General features: G+C 35.3%; 4 protein-coding genes across 6 annotated transcripts; 2 read left to right on the top strand and 2 right to left on the bottom strand.

Moving 5' to 3' along the window:
• Nucleotides 1-162: 162 nt before the first annotated feature.
• On the bottom strand, nucleotides 163-3,541 carry LOC131673136 (RNA-binding protein 28-like). 2 transcript variants are annotated; one of them, XM_058950876.1, is made up of 9 exons: nucleotides 3,403-3,541; nucleotides 3,171-3,319; nucleotides 2,894-3,062; nucleotides 1,824-2,806; nucleotides 1,579-1,747; nucleotides 1,280-1,497; nucleotides 1,037-1,186; nucleotides 475-894; nucleotides 163-352 (listed from the first exon to the last, which is right to left on the bottom strand). In XM_058950876.1, the coding sequence occupies exons 1-9, from the start codon at nucleotides 3,419-3,421 to the stop codon at nucleotides 236-238; spliced, it is 2,394 nt and encodes a 797-aa protein (XP_058806859.1). In that variant the 5' UTR covers nucleotides 3,422-3,541; the 3' UTR covers nucleotides 163-235. The 2 variants fall into 2 exon arrangements, with proteins under 2 accessions (XP_058806859.1, XP_058806860.1); XM_058950877.1 differs by having other exon boundaries at nucleotides 3,171-3,316.
• A 90-nt stretch (nucleotides 3,542-3,631) lies between these two features.
• On the top strand, nucleotides 3,632-5,395 carry LOC131673148 (uncharacterized). The gene is made up of 6 exons (XM_058950897.1): nucleotides 3,632-4,110; nucleotides 4,205-4,268; nucleotides 4,333-4,653; nucleotides 4,740-4,903; nucleotides 4,967-5,131; nucleotides 5,197-5,395. The coding sequence occupies exons 1-6, from the start codon at nucleotides 3,932-3,934 to the stop codon at nucleotides 5,285-5,287; spliced, it is 984 nt and encodes a 327-aa protein (XP_058806880.1). The 5' UTR covers nucleotides 3,632-3,931; the 3' UTR covers nucleotides 5,288-5,395.
• Nucleotides 5,396-6,109: 714 nt separating this feature from the next.
• Nucleotides 6,110-9,131, top strand: LOC131673153 (ADP-ribosylation factor GTPase-activating protein 2). 2 transcript variants are annotated; one of them, XM_058950904.1, is made up of 8 exons: nucleotides 6,110-6,287; nucleotides 6,622-6,813; nucleotides 6,900-7,031; nucleotides 7,124-7,156; nucleotides 7,484-7,804; nucleotides 7,876-8,153; nucleotides 8,236-8,653; nucleotides 8,880-9,131. In XM_058950904.1, exons 1-8 carry the CDS (start codon nucleotides 6,204-6,206, stop codon nucleotides 9,129-9,131), a joined length of 1,710 nt encoding a protein of 569 aa, XP_058806887.1. In that variant the 5' UTR covers nucleotides 6,110-6,203. The 2 variants fall into 2 exon arrangements, with proteins under 2 accessions (XP_058806887.1, XP_058806888.1); XM_058950905.1 differs by lacking the exon at nucleotides 7,124-7,156 and having other exon boundaries at nucleotides 6,113-6,287.
• A 306-nt stretch (nucleotides 9,132-9,437) lies between these two features.
• On the bottom strand, nucleotides 9,438-11,320 carry LOC131673156 (probable protein phosphatase 2C T23F11.1). Its single transcript, XM_058950910.1, has 6 exons — nucleotides 10,957-11,320; nucleotides 10,725-10,803; nucleotides 10,443-10,636; nucleotides 10,167-10,372; nucleotides 9,853-10,078; nucleotides 9,438-9,781 (listed from the first exon to the last, which is right to left on the bottom strand). Exons 3-6 carry the CDS (start codon nucleotides 10,627-10,629, stop codon nucleotides 9,438-9,440), a joined length of 963 nt encoding a protein of 320 aa, XP_058806893.1. The 5' UTR covers nucleotides 10,630-10,636; nucleotides 10,725-10,803; nucleotides 10,957-11,320.
• Nucleotides 11,321-12,298: the final 978 nt, after the last annotated feature.

Raw genomic sequence — 12,298 nt, 5'->3', positions numbered from 1 at the left:
CAGTAGTGTATCTACCTGCCGGTGAAGGTGGGAGAGCCTTCAGGGGGAATTGGGAGGAGGAAGAGCTTCACGGGGATTCATAACGCTCTCGGCCTTATTCGTAAAAAGTCTATATTTTTATACGCAATTTCTCTCTCTCTCTCTCTCTCTCTCTTCCTCCGGTGTATGTACACGTTCTCGCTTTCTTTTAAGATTCACTCCACACGCGCTCCCGGCGCTTTTCACTTTCGTCTCTTCAAGTCTCGTACCATTTGGACTTGGCACCCACGGACGTCAGCTTGTCCTTGTAACTTTTCACCAGTCGAGAAAAGCTGACCTCGTCAGCGTCCATTCTCTTGCTGCCCTGTTTTGGCTGAAACAAGCGCGTCAATAAGTAACTTTCGACCTAATTTATTTTTCCACCTGTCTGTATTTTTTTTTCAATTTCATTTCATGGCACATGCCTTGTCGTCAAGTATTATGTAGTACACTTACTTTAATTTCTTTTCTACTCGCGGCCTGCTCCACCTTTATCGACTGTAACCTTTTTAAGCTTTTGGCTTTCTTCTTCTGTTCTTTCACATTTTCCACGTGCAACGTCGCTTGTTTCTTCAGGAAAAATTTACCGTGTGTCCCGGTATCGCCGGGTTTGCTTGTGGTACCGGCAAACGATGCAACGCCTTGCTCGCTCGTTGCTCTGCCCTTGTATTCGACATTTGTCGACTTTTTCCTTCTTTTAAGTTGCCTTTTGCCTTGGTCCACATCTTTGCTCGCCGATTTCAGCGTTCCTTCGTTCTCCTCAGCTGTCCTCTTCCGGTCAGTGTACAGAGGATTACTTTGCCGGCTCTTTTCTACTCGCCTCTGCTTTGCATTGACCATTATTCGATTTTCAATCGAGAAAGCAACTATAGGTCTCTGAAATGGAAAATTGCATCGCAAGATTACGTAAAATCAAGAGGATTAGATTGAGGCAAAGTCGTGAATTACAAAGGCAAACAGTGCGGTTAGCAACATTAGCTTGTAAGCAATGGGGTCTTTGCAGAATCGTTGTACAAACCTTGGTTTTACTGAAAATATTTGGATTATTATTAAGACTTCTGAGTGCTTTGAGGGCGTCCTCGTGTTTGGTAAAGGTCACGAAGCCATGCTCCTTGGATTTGCCAAGCAGATTAGCGTCGACTTTTCGGAGATCTCGCATTACACGCGCCTACAAAGAGAATTCACCACTTGACTGTAGTAGACCTTGTGCAAAACGCCTGACGAAAGATCATTGCCGTCGCGTTTTAACAGCGTTTTTTACCTCCGTTATTACCGCGTTTGGATTGCTGTACTTCTTGAACAGTTGGCGCAGCTTTGAGTCATCCATGCTTGGCGGCAAATTGTGTATGACCAGTCGCACCCGCGACACGAACATGCTGAGGTTACGCAACATTTGCGATTTCCATTTCTCCAGCTGCAATCGTCGAGCCATATCCGATGCCGAGACGTCCTGCGCCGCCGGCGAACTCGCAAGAATTACTGTTGGGCAAATGTTGACATTTAAACTTGCAAATTTCTTACTAAAGCTCAAAATTATTGCCTACCTCGCGACCCACTTACCTCCTTCTTTTACCAGATAAAGATTGCGCGAATCTTTCATTTTCTTCTTCTTGTCCTCTTTTTTCTCTGTCACTTCCTTTCTATTCAGAGCTTTATGTGGATCGAGAATTTGATCGTGCAATTTCAATTCTGTTCCGGCTGCCAAACATTTTTCGGCATCTTCGACGTTCTAAAACAGTCATTTTATTATTAGAGTGATGTATTTAAATATTTATTAAGCATTTTCATCGAATTAATAAACCTACGACAAATTTAACAAAAGCAGTTCCTTTAGAGTGTTCAGTCAACGGGTCCATGCATATTAATGCGTAATAAACTGGTCCAAACTGCTCCATACATTGTTTAAGGTCCTCATTTTTGGCAGTAAATGGAACGTTCTTTATAAAAACTGTCTTTCCCTCGCTAATATCGTTTGAAAATCGTTTGGGATGTGGCGCTGACGCAGAAGCTACAGATTCCGAATCTACTTCTCGTTTCGCAATATTTCTCTTATCATCTTTATCTTCTTCTTCTTCTTCTTCCTCCTCATCTTCGCCGCTATGATCCTCGTCATTGTCTTCGCTGCTTTCCTCCTGTTTTATTTCGTCCTTATCGCTTTCTTCCTCTTCTTTGATTTCAACTTCTCTGTCATTTATTTCTTCTTTTACTATTGATACATCATGTCCTTCGTCATTTTCATTTTTAATGCTATCTCCTGTGTTCAATTCAACATATTTATCTTTGGCAATGGCCCAATCAACAACCATTGCTCGACCAAAAGGAGTTTTCAAATTTTCATGATGTATAGCTTGGGCCGCGCTTTGCACGCGATCAAATTGCAAAAAGCAACAACCAGTCGCTTTTCTGTTCGGTTTTTTAAGCATTTTAATTTCTTCTATATTACCATACTTTGAAAAATGTTCTTTCAATTGTTCTTCAGTAATTGTGAAGGGTAAATTTCTAATGACAATCCTAGATCTTTTTTGCCTTTTTTTCAACTTGTATAATTTTCTCTGTTCAGCTTTGGAAAGAGCATTTTTATTTTTGTTTGAAAAAGCTTCTGTTTTTTTCTTCTTAATTCTCTGATTAACTTTCTCAAGTCCACAATTTTCTACAAATGTATCTCCTTCTTCTGGACCATTTATTTGTTCCGCTTCAACGTTCACTTCATCTGGCACTGGTTTTTCTCTTTTTAAATTTTCACTAAATTGTGATTTGGGAATAGCCCACTCTGTACTTATTGTTCTTCCTATTGAACCAATATAAGTTGATCAATATATAATATATGATATATTTGATAAGATAGATATTATTTGTATAACAATGAATATCAAACCAAGAAATTCAGATTTGTTTGTCTTGAAAATAGCTTTCGAAGCATCTTCTAGATTTCTAAATTGTATAAATCCACATCCCACAAGTTTGCCATCTGGACGTTTTAGTAGTTTAACTTCTTCAATTTCACCAAATGATCTGTACAAGTTACGTAACTCTGCTTCAGTAGTCTAAAAAAATACAAACAATTAATTCAAAATACAAATATTTCCAAGAGATAGAATTAATTTAAAATAAACAACAAATTTACTATAGATTAATAAAAATCCCAAAATTACCTTAAAAGACAAGTTACGAATAATAATTTTAGGTTTTTTTGCTAGTTCTCGTGATAAGCCATTATTATCTGTTGGTTTCTTTACTCTTCCTATTTTTTTCTTGAACCTGTAGGCTTTAGACAACTTATTTCTGTGTTTTGATGAATCTACTGATAATAATAAATAAATAATGATAAAACGTATTTCATTCCTTTAATGGTAGCGTACTTTTTTACGAGAAATTTTGTGTTACCTTGATATGTTTTAGCCATGCTTTAATTAGATGATTGAATAATTGTTTTTATGTTGAATAAAATTATTATTATCTTCAAATAAAAGTAAAATATCTCAAATTAAAATTATATATTCATAAAAATATAAATGTAGGTTAAATTGGCTATCCGCGTGGTAAACTTGTCAAAGCAAAATACAAGAAAAATGAGGTAAGACAAGGATGGAGATATATGTTATGGCTGGTCGCTTCATCTCGTACACTATTAGGTCTATAACCTCAAAAATTAGTTTGTATATAAACAAAATATGCAATATTAAAGTGTTTTAAAAATATGTTCTTAAATATTTACGTTTATGTATGTAATGTAAATTACGCTCAACTGTTTTATAATCGATAGATAATAATTAAACAACGAGTAAATAAACTAATAAAGAAGGTGTATTAAATAAACACTGACTAAATTAATGTTTGAAAAATGTGAACTAGTAAGGCATTTTAAAAATTCACGTGCAATTTTCAAGTTCGCAAGATAAGACATAAATTCAAAATGAAATCAAGTAAAAATGTTACTTCTGAAGGTTTGTGGGGTGAACTTCCAGTTAGAGAAACTCATAAACAAGAAGTTATTACTCCTGATATAATTGAAAATGTTTGGCGACAAGTTATCGAAGAAACAAGCAATTCAGATTGCGATTATCAAGTGCACAGACAGCTTGAATATATTCAGTGAGCATATATTTTTTTAAACACTGTGGCTATGCATGTTTTCATTTGAGTAGTTTTAATGTACATTTAACGTCATTACGTTATTCATTTGCAGAATGCCTTTGGAAAATTTACATGTATTAAATACTGTAAATTTACGTCAGCAATTACTAGCAATGGTAATTTTGTTTGAAATATGATTATATGAAGCTGCATTATATTCACTATTAATTTATATTTTAGGAGGATGACAATGTCCTAAGAAATATAACTGTAGTAGAACATGAATCTCATGACGATATACCTAAAGATTCATGTAGTTTTACTCTATCCAACATACCTAATAGAAAGAAATTCAAAAATAATGTTAATATTTCTCAGTTGAAGCCTCCAACAGCACAAGGCTTGCTTAAACATGCAGTTACTATACTCTTAGCCCATATTGGGTTTGATAAAGCATCAGATTATGCTATTACCACCCTTACTGATGTTGCTGACCATTTCCTTAGGAGGATGGGACTTTTATTAAAAGTAGCATCAGAAGAGAATAATTGTGGATTCCCAGTAAGCTACTCAAACTAATTACAAATCCAATGTATTTTTCTATCAATTAATTAAAACAATAGTATTAATAATAATTTTTATCTTAGGATGCAATTGAAAAGGTTCTTGTAGAAACAAATATAGGAGGTGTTATGGGTTTATATGATTATTATCAAGAGTATGTTCTTAGGCATGAAAGAAATATAAAAAAGAAAGTAGAGAAAAAAATGGAACAGCAGAGGCAACGTGAACTGAATGTCAATACTACAAAGTAATATTATTTGAAGTCCACTTGTATACAAATGCTTTTTATAAACTACATTTTTATTTGTAGGATAGAGGTAGATGATGTAGCAAATAGTCTGCAATTTGATGATCTTAGTGAACTTGGTAATGTATACAGAGATGTGCCTACTTTGCAATTACTAGATCCAAACATGGGCTTTACACCTAGTTTGGATGCTGGTTTTCAAATGCTACATAGTCTTGAACAAGATGAGTAAGTAACAAAATTAATGTAATTTGAAATTAGAAAGAAAACTTAATATTATATGTTCATTATAGATTAAATAGCTTAGAGGTTGAAGAGAATGAGGTAAATGCCAATGATTCACCAAATACTAGGCATCAAAATCAAGATTTTATGAAGAAATGACTGTTATAAATAATAAAACCTAAACTGTATTATATAATAATTAAAATTATCGTTACAAAATTGTAAAATTAATAAAATAATATGATAATGATCGTTGCATCAGTTTGTTTTCAAGAAAATCAGAATCTGTTATTAATTACTACGATTCTTTTGTTGTTTAAAAACCTACAGGCGTCAAGTGACATGTAATGTACACCCAACGTGGATTGAATCGCGACCCCCTAGTTAGGTTGGTAGAGTGCTACTTTCAGTCCATAACGGTGGTTTTCAGATCGGCCATAGTATAACGCTCGTTCTTAAATTATATAATTAAAATCTACAATCAAATAATCATGCATCTAAATTCATTGTTCGGCAAACAATTAATTTTAAACCTAAAAACAAATTAGTAACGTTTTAGCTTTTTATCGTATCTTAAAACGAATTTTCAATTTTTGAATTTTCCTGCGGTTTCTTCATTCCGATGCAACGACGGAATTCTCATACCAACCTAACTGGGGGGGGGGGGGGTCGCGATTCAATTCACGTTGGGTGTACGTAAATCAAAAATATCGCTAAACTGCTTACGTCAGCACTACAATCAATTTGAACAATTATGGAATGACGATTTCAAACAAATTAACATCGTATAAGATTAATGCAATTGAATATGTTATATTTTAAAAGCTAAAGTCAAAATTTAAATTTTTTCCTAGAGTATGACGCCATATTGTTAATGACGTCACAATTTAAAATGCCCTATAGATATCAATGTCGCCAACATTACAAAGTTAAAGTTGATTGGCTAAGTTGACTTTTGGGATACATTCTTGTGTGCCCAGCGTATATACATTCTATATAGATAGGAAAGTATAAACCATCTATATACATATTCAGTTGCACTGGTAGCATCCAATCGTTTATAATCGTTTATAACATGTCAAAAATGGCAGAACCAGCACCGTGCAAAAGCGATATTGAGGATGTTTTCAAAAGATTGCGTGCCCTTCCAGCAAATAAGGTTTGTTTAACCATGCATTTTGAACAGACACATATCCAGAAACAAATGAATCATTCGCATACTTTCGATTTCTACGAATCGACAACCTGGCACGGTTGCTATCAATTAAACTGTTTCTTTAATTTTTTACTCACGTTTCTCGTATTTAATGTTTCTCATTGTCCTATACAGACTTGTAATTAACAAAAGTTTAGATTCAATATCTGTACATCTCGACTGTATCTGAATGACTAGATTTTGTCATTTTCTTACAAATAAAAGTTAGGTCAACAGCTGTTTAATAAAGTACTATATTTGCATGGATGTTTCATACATGCTTGCTATTGTACTATAGACATGCTTCGACTGCAATGCTAAGAATCCAGCATGGTCCAGTGTCACATATGGCGTTTTCCTTTGCATCGATTGCTCAGCTGTACATAGAAATTTAGGAGTTCATTTGACATTCGTGCGCTCAACTCAACTTGATACTAACTGGACATGGCTACAGTTAAGAAATATGCAATTGGGAGGAAATGCAAATGCTGTGAGTTGTTTTTTCAAGTGAATATTTATAACTACCAATTATAGTTTAGGCATGCATAGTTCTTAATTTTAATTTTTCTTTTGCAGAGGAAATTCTTTGCCCAGTACCATTGCACAACTACTGATGCACACCAAAAGTACACATCGAGAGCTGCCATGCAATACAGACAAAAATTAGCTCAAGCTGCAAGTCAATCCATACAACGCCATGGAACCAAGGTAAGTTTTTAGGGTTGAATATTTCATTTTATTTATTACTTTAAGCTTCCCAAACTATTATATTTATGCTTTAAAAATGAAAACAATTATAGGTTCTTCTACCCACACTTCAAAATATAGTGTTGGTGAGCTGCGTGATTATTTTGTTTTACCAAATCACTTATTAATTATAGTCATTTACACCAACAGTTGTTACAAATCGATCACTAATCTGTATTCTTAATTTTATCATTAACTTCATTTTGTTTGGTATAATAATAGCAATCAATTATCCATACAAATATTCATTTGTATCATTACCAAACAATCATACAATTCTATTATTTATCAAAAACTATTATACAGTGTCTTTGAAATTTTAACATTTTGGTTTTATTAAATTTGTTTTATAAAATTAATTTTGTTTTATAAAATTCATTCAGAGAAACTTATGGTATTTTAATTTTTTACAGCTACATCTTGATGAACATGAGCATGAAGTAGGAGATAATGAAGCTGAAATAGATTTTTTCGAAGCTCACGAAAGTTTTGATGTAAATAGTACTGAAACCAATGTGCCTAAAGATCATGTTCATGCAGATCCAGTAATGAATTTAGTTAATGAAAGTCAAGAAATCAAAGACAACGACAATATTCATGCTGAATTGGATATTAAAGACTCCACCAAAGAAACTTTAGGACCATCAGTCAATATTTGTGAATCAGCTATGCTAGGAACGTCAGAAATAAAACCAACCATTGGCGTTAGAAAACCTCAACCAAGAAAAGCAGGAGTAAGTTGTAAACATCTACTCAACAACGATTCATTTTGTTAGTTTTATTATAAATTTATCAAATCTTACAGCTTGCTAAAAAAGCTAGTTGCTTTGGTGCTCAAAGAATTGTAACGAATTTCGAAGAAATCGAAAAGAGTGCTCTCTCTGCTGAAGCTAGTAGAGAGAAGCCAGTATTAGAGGCGTCAAAGAACGATGAAGAAAAAGCCGAGATAGAAAAACGCTTGACATACCGTATCGAACAAGACTTATCTGAACAAGCCAAGAAAGTTGAAGAGAGATCTCGCCAGTACAACCCTGTCAAGGCTCATCAGGCCGAGCGCTTGGGAATGGGCTTTAACACCAGACGGTAAGTACATGAACTGTCATTCCAATCAATTAAACAAAATCCTGTTTTAGCAAAATATTCATCGTTCTTATAAAACTTTCAGAGGCGTAAGCCATTCGGTTCTTACTGACATGCAGACAATAACCCAAGAAAATTCCTCAAAAGTGATGGTACCTTCAGAGCCCAAAATAAAAGATGTTGACACAGATCTTGATTACTTGATGTCTGATTTGGTCGATATAATGCCGTTTACTACAAGTACTTCAACCAGCAGCAAATCACGCAATGATGAATTTATCATCGAAGAAGAACCCGATAGACATGGCATATCTACTCAATTTTCTAAGACTAACAATTCGTCTTCAATGTACAGTAATCCTTCCAATAATAGAAGTAGTAGCAATAACAGTAGTAGTAGCAGCAAGAAGATACCAGATCAAGGTGAAGCACAAAAAAAATTCGGAGGTGCGAAAGCTATCAGTTCAGATCAATATTTCCGTGATTGTGCTAACGATAATTCTGTAAGTATGCTATATTTTTCATTATAATTACAATAATATACAAGTAGGATTAAAAATAGTGTAAGATAAAACACTGTTATTTTTCATAATTTCATATTTTTATTTTTATTTTGTAAAAATTTAAAGACATGATTGAAACTGATTCAGCCAAAATTTACGTATTCATTGGTGACGATTTATATACAATGGATGGAATAAGTGTACTAACTACTTTATGAAATTTCAGTGGGAACAGAAAAATAACTTGAGACGTTTCGAGGGCTCGACAAGCATATCTTCAGCTGATTATTTTGGCACTGGCCAGTCAAACCCAACTTCTCCGACGTCTTCGTTATCAATGAATCTTGGGGCTAGAGGTGGTATGGACTTTGATGACGTTCGTGAAAGTGTGAGGCAAGGTGTTCATAAAGTGGCCGGAAGACTTAGTTCACTTGCCAATGCTGCTGTTAATTCTATACAAGACCGATATGGACTATAAATTGCAGGAAAAAAATGAAAAAAAAAAAAAAACATTTTTGTTGTTATTATGAAATAATCATGTTAACCGAAAACCGCGTTGTCCAACTGAAATCGGGATTGTAAATAATAAATGCTTGGAAGGAAACCTTTTTAAAACTTTTGTCACGTAATTTGAAAATGCGTTTTGTTATAAAAATATCTATAAACTTCACGGTGTATAGCTCTAACAAAAAGGATGAATAATAAATATAATAACAATGATATTGGTTACAGTAGACGTACACGCAATCACAAATCGATTGTTATTTACAATGGTAATGGAAGATTATTCCGTGATTTCTTCGCTTTTAGTAAGTTTTTGACAATGAACAAGTAACTGTGAGTATGGTTTGTCGTGAAGGAAACCGACCAGAACTACAGTCATGTTATCGCATCCTGTTCCCATGAGGGCATCTGGTGCTAGACAATGACTGATTAGTTGTTCGCATATCTCTTCGGGATCTATCGGAGGCGTTTCATTGTCTTCTACGTTTGCTGCTACATCTGCAAAACGTTTCCTCACGAAATTGACAACTTCTTCGCTGCTCATCACGTCCCAAATGCCATCGCATGCCAATACAACAAACTCCCAGTCCTCTGTTATCTCGTGACGTTGCACTTCAGGAAGAGCTGAATGAAAAAAAAAACAGCATATTATGAACAATTTTGTTTTTTATTGTTATAAACTTAGGTATATTTACCAGAAACAATTTGTTCTTCAGGCTTTTTATGATCGTTTTTTTTAAACATAAAGTCTCCTAAAGCTCTAGATAGAGCCAAGTGTCCATTGACTCTATTACATTCCACCCAACCTCCTGCTGCTGTGATACGCTCTCTCTCTTCTTTCAACATCGGTTTATGATCATAGCTCAATGGCAGAGCAGTCCCGGAAATACTTGCCACAGCTCTACTGTCGCCCGCATTGGCCTGTACATTGAAAATTTTGATAATTTAACATATTTTCCAAATACAATGTTTGATCAATTTTAAAATATATCAATGCAACATTACTTACACTGTATAAAATATTATCTTTTATTAAAATAGCAATAACAGTTGTTCCAGCTTGTGCATTCTTTAAAGTTTCATCTGTTTCCATTGCTTTGTCTAAACTAAGAAACCCCTTCTTTATCGCTTCCTCAATATTACCCTCTTTGTATTCGCTTTGACTAGTAATGTATTCATGTAAATATTTGCCTGCATACTGAGCCACAGCAGCTCCTGAAAAATTAAAATCACCATATATTTTGTGTACTTTGAGGTGAATTTTAGTAAAAAAAATAAGAGCTACCTCCATGTCCATCGTAGACTGCGAAAAAGGCAGCTTCTGGGTCATCGGGTAGTGATAGAATGTGTACATGACAGTCTTCCATTCTTATTCGCCATCCTTGCATACAGGAACTGCCCACCCTGTATTTGGAATCTCTGCAGCAAGCAGACTTTTTAGTAGTCACAGGTTCACTAAGTGTTTGTCCCATTTGGATGCTACAAGATAATGAACACGAGAAACTATAGAGCTATCAGTCGCATCTAAGGCACGTATGACTGAAATTTGAACTTTAAAATCTATCACCTGTTACTTGGAGAATAATTTTGACCAAATTATGTAACTGTGATTTTCTTCACCCATGTATTTTATTTTAAGTGGTTATCTGAAAATGTAAGGTTGATTAAACAAGCGTACGCATGGTCGGATTGATCACATAAATTGAGCACACAAATCGCCCAAGTTTGCTTTAATCATGAAAGATTGTCAATAAGAATATGAATAACTTAAAAATGCGTTATTTACAATGATTACTTACATTTGTAAAGCTAATATGACTCATGTTTCCACGATGATCTATCGACTTAACCTCTGCACCGCTTTGCGTGAATTTCGCTTTCAGTGCTATACACGAAAGTCAATTGCTCTCGCGTATCGACGATATTTACAAACGGCCACGGAATAATAGGGCGTTAGAAAAAGAAATTGTAACGAGCAAAGCCGTAATTACGATGTAAAGGCGAGTCTTTACTTGACCTGCTCCAAAACGAACTAACCCAACAACCACAAATTCCCCTTCTGACGTTTACACTTTACATGCCTTATATAGTGAGTGGCTCTATGTATAGATTCACCTATTACACTTAGGGTAGTAATAGTATGTAACAAGATCAAAAGATACTTTTGTAATGTATTCTTAATATTTGAATAACCATGAGTGCTTTTGTTTAACTTGAATATTGCGGATTGCCGATATGTTGATATTCGTGCCAATCTTTGAACAAGCTTGACGTATTGTATTTTTTAAATAAATAATAATTAAGTTGTAATCTGAGATATTGAATGATATACGAAAGTACCGATTCAAAAGGACAAAATCATATTTTCGCTATGAAATTGAACGAAGTAGAAGAAGTTGACGAGATAATGCTGACAAAGGCTATAAAGGATCAATTGCTGAGTGCGAGTTAACGGAAGATTGGGAGCTGTGGCAAGAGAGATTGGAGCAGTTTTTTGAGGTTAATGAAATAATAGATAAGAAAAGGTTCCTCTGTTGATTTTATTGCTACGTAACAAAGGTTACGCTTTATTGAGAGAATTATATTGCTGCACCTGCTGCACTTTGCTCCGGAAGTTGTACCAGCCCTCGCCGTTCCTATCGACAGGTCGACCGGTAGCTTCGCGCTACCGTCGACTTGCGCTCCCGTACAGCGGTGCGCGCGTTCGTAATTATGCAAAAGAAGCGCTACGATGCGTAGGCGACGCGCGGCCTTTCGATGTTTGCGGCCTGGTGCGGCGCGCCCGAACGACGCCCGCGGGTCGCGCCGTTTACCCTTGCGCTAGTCAATTGGCGCTTGAGCAACGCGCGCGAAAACTAACTAATTAAAGATTAACTCGCGATCACTTCGCGACTACGGTCTTCCGATCAACGTATACATCAGAGCGAGCTTATCCAATCGAGCGATCGCATCATCGGAATGACGATTATAGCGCTGGCCGATCGCTTCCGAACGATCGGTGCAGGTGAGCCGCGGCGAGTCGGAACTGAAGATAGTGATTCTGCAGCTGAAAATGTACGAGATACCAACGTTGATAAAAAATTAAAAAACTATAAAAATAAGCGATTAGGAAATTAAATTGATTGTGCGTCAATTAAGTTC

Source organism: Phymastichus coffea, unplaced genomic scaffold (assembly GCF_024137745.1).
Source record: "Phymastichus coffea isolate CEN01 unplaced genomic scaffold, Cenicafe_Pcof_1.1 PCOF00169, whole genome shotgun sequence".
In the NCBI taxonomy this organism is placed as follows: domain Eukaryota; kingdom Metazoa; phylum Arthropoda; class Insecta; order Hymenoptera; family Eulophidae; genus Phymastichus; species Phymastichus coffea.
The sequence above is the reverse complement of the archived record's forward strand: the minus strand, read 5'-3'. Positions and strand labels throughout refer to the sequence as shown.

Coding starts and splice junctions, on each gene's coding strand:
- LOC131673156 (XM_058950910.1), bottom strand. CDS start 10,629: ATGGGACAAACACTTAGTGAACCTGTGACTACTAAAAAGTCTGCTTGC. Junction 10,079..10,166: donor AAGATAATATTTTATACAGT/GTAAGTAATGTT, acceptor TTCAATGTACAG/GCCAATGCGGGCGACAGTAG. Junction 9,782..9,852: donor TGAAGAACAAATTGTTTCTG/GTAAATATACCT, acceptor TTTTTCATTCAG/CTCTTCCTGAAGTGCAACGT.
- LOC131673136 (XM_058950876.1), bottom strand. Junction 1,498..1,578: donor TTATCTGGTAAAAGAAGGAG/GTAAGTGGGTCG, acceptor TTTGCCCAACAG/TAATTCTTGCGAGTTCGCCG. Junction 895..1,036: donor ATATTTTCAGTAAAACCAAG/GTTTGTACAACG, acceptor TTTCCATTTCAG/AGACCTATAGTTGCTTTCTC.
- LOC131673153 (XM_058950904.1), top strand. CDS start 6,204: ATGTCAAAAATGGCAGAACCAGCACCGTGCAAAAGCGATATTGAGGAT. Junction 7,805..7,875: donor CTCAACCAAGAAAAGCAGGA/GTAAGTTGTAAA, acceptor CAAATCTTACAG/CTTGCTAAAAAAGCTAGTTG. Junction 8,654..8,879: donor ATTGTGCTAACGATAATTCT/GTAAGTATGCTA, acceptor ATGAAATTTCAG/TGGGAACAGAAAAATAACTT.
- LOC131673148 (XM_058950897.1), top strand. CDS start 3,932: ATGAAATCAAGTAAAAATGTTACTTCTGAAGGTTTGTGGGGTGAACTT. Junction 4,269..4,332: donor GTCAGCAATTACTAGCAATG/GTAATTTTGTTT, acceptor TTTATATTTTAG/GAGGATGACAATGTCCTAAG. Junction 4,654..4,739: donor AGAATAATTGTGGATTCCCA/GTAAGCTACTCA, acceptor TTTTTATCTTAG/GATGCAATTGAAAAGGTTCT.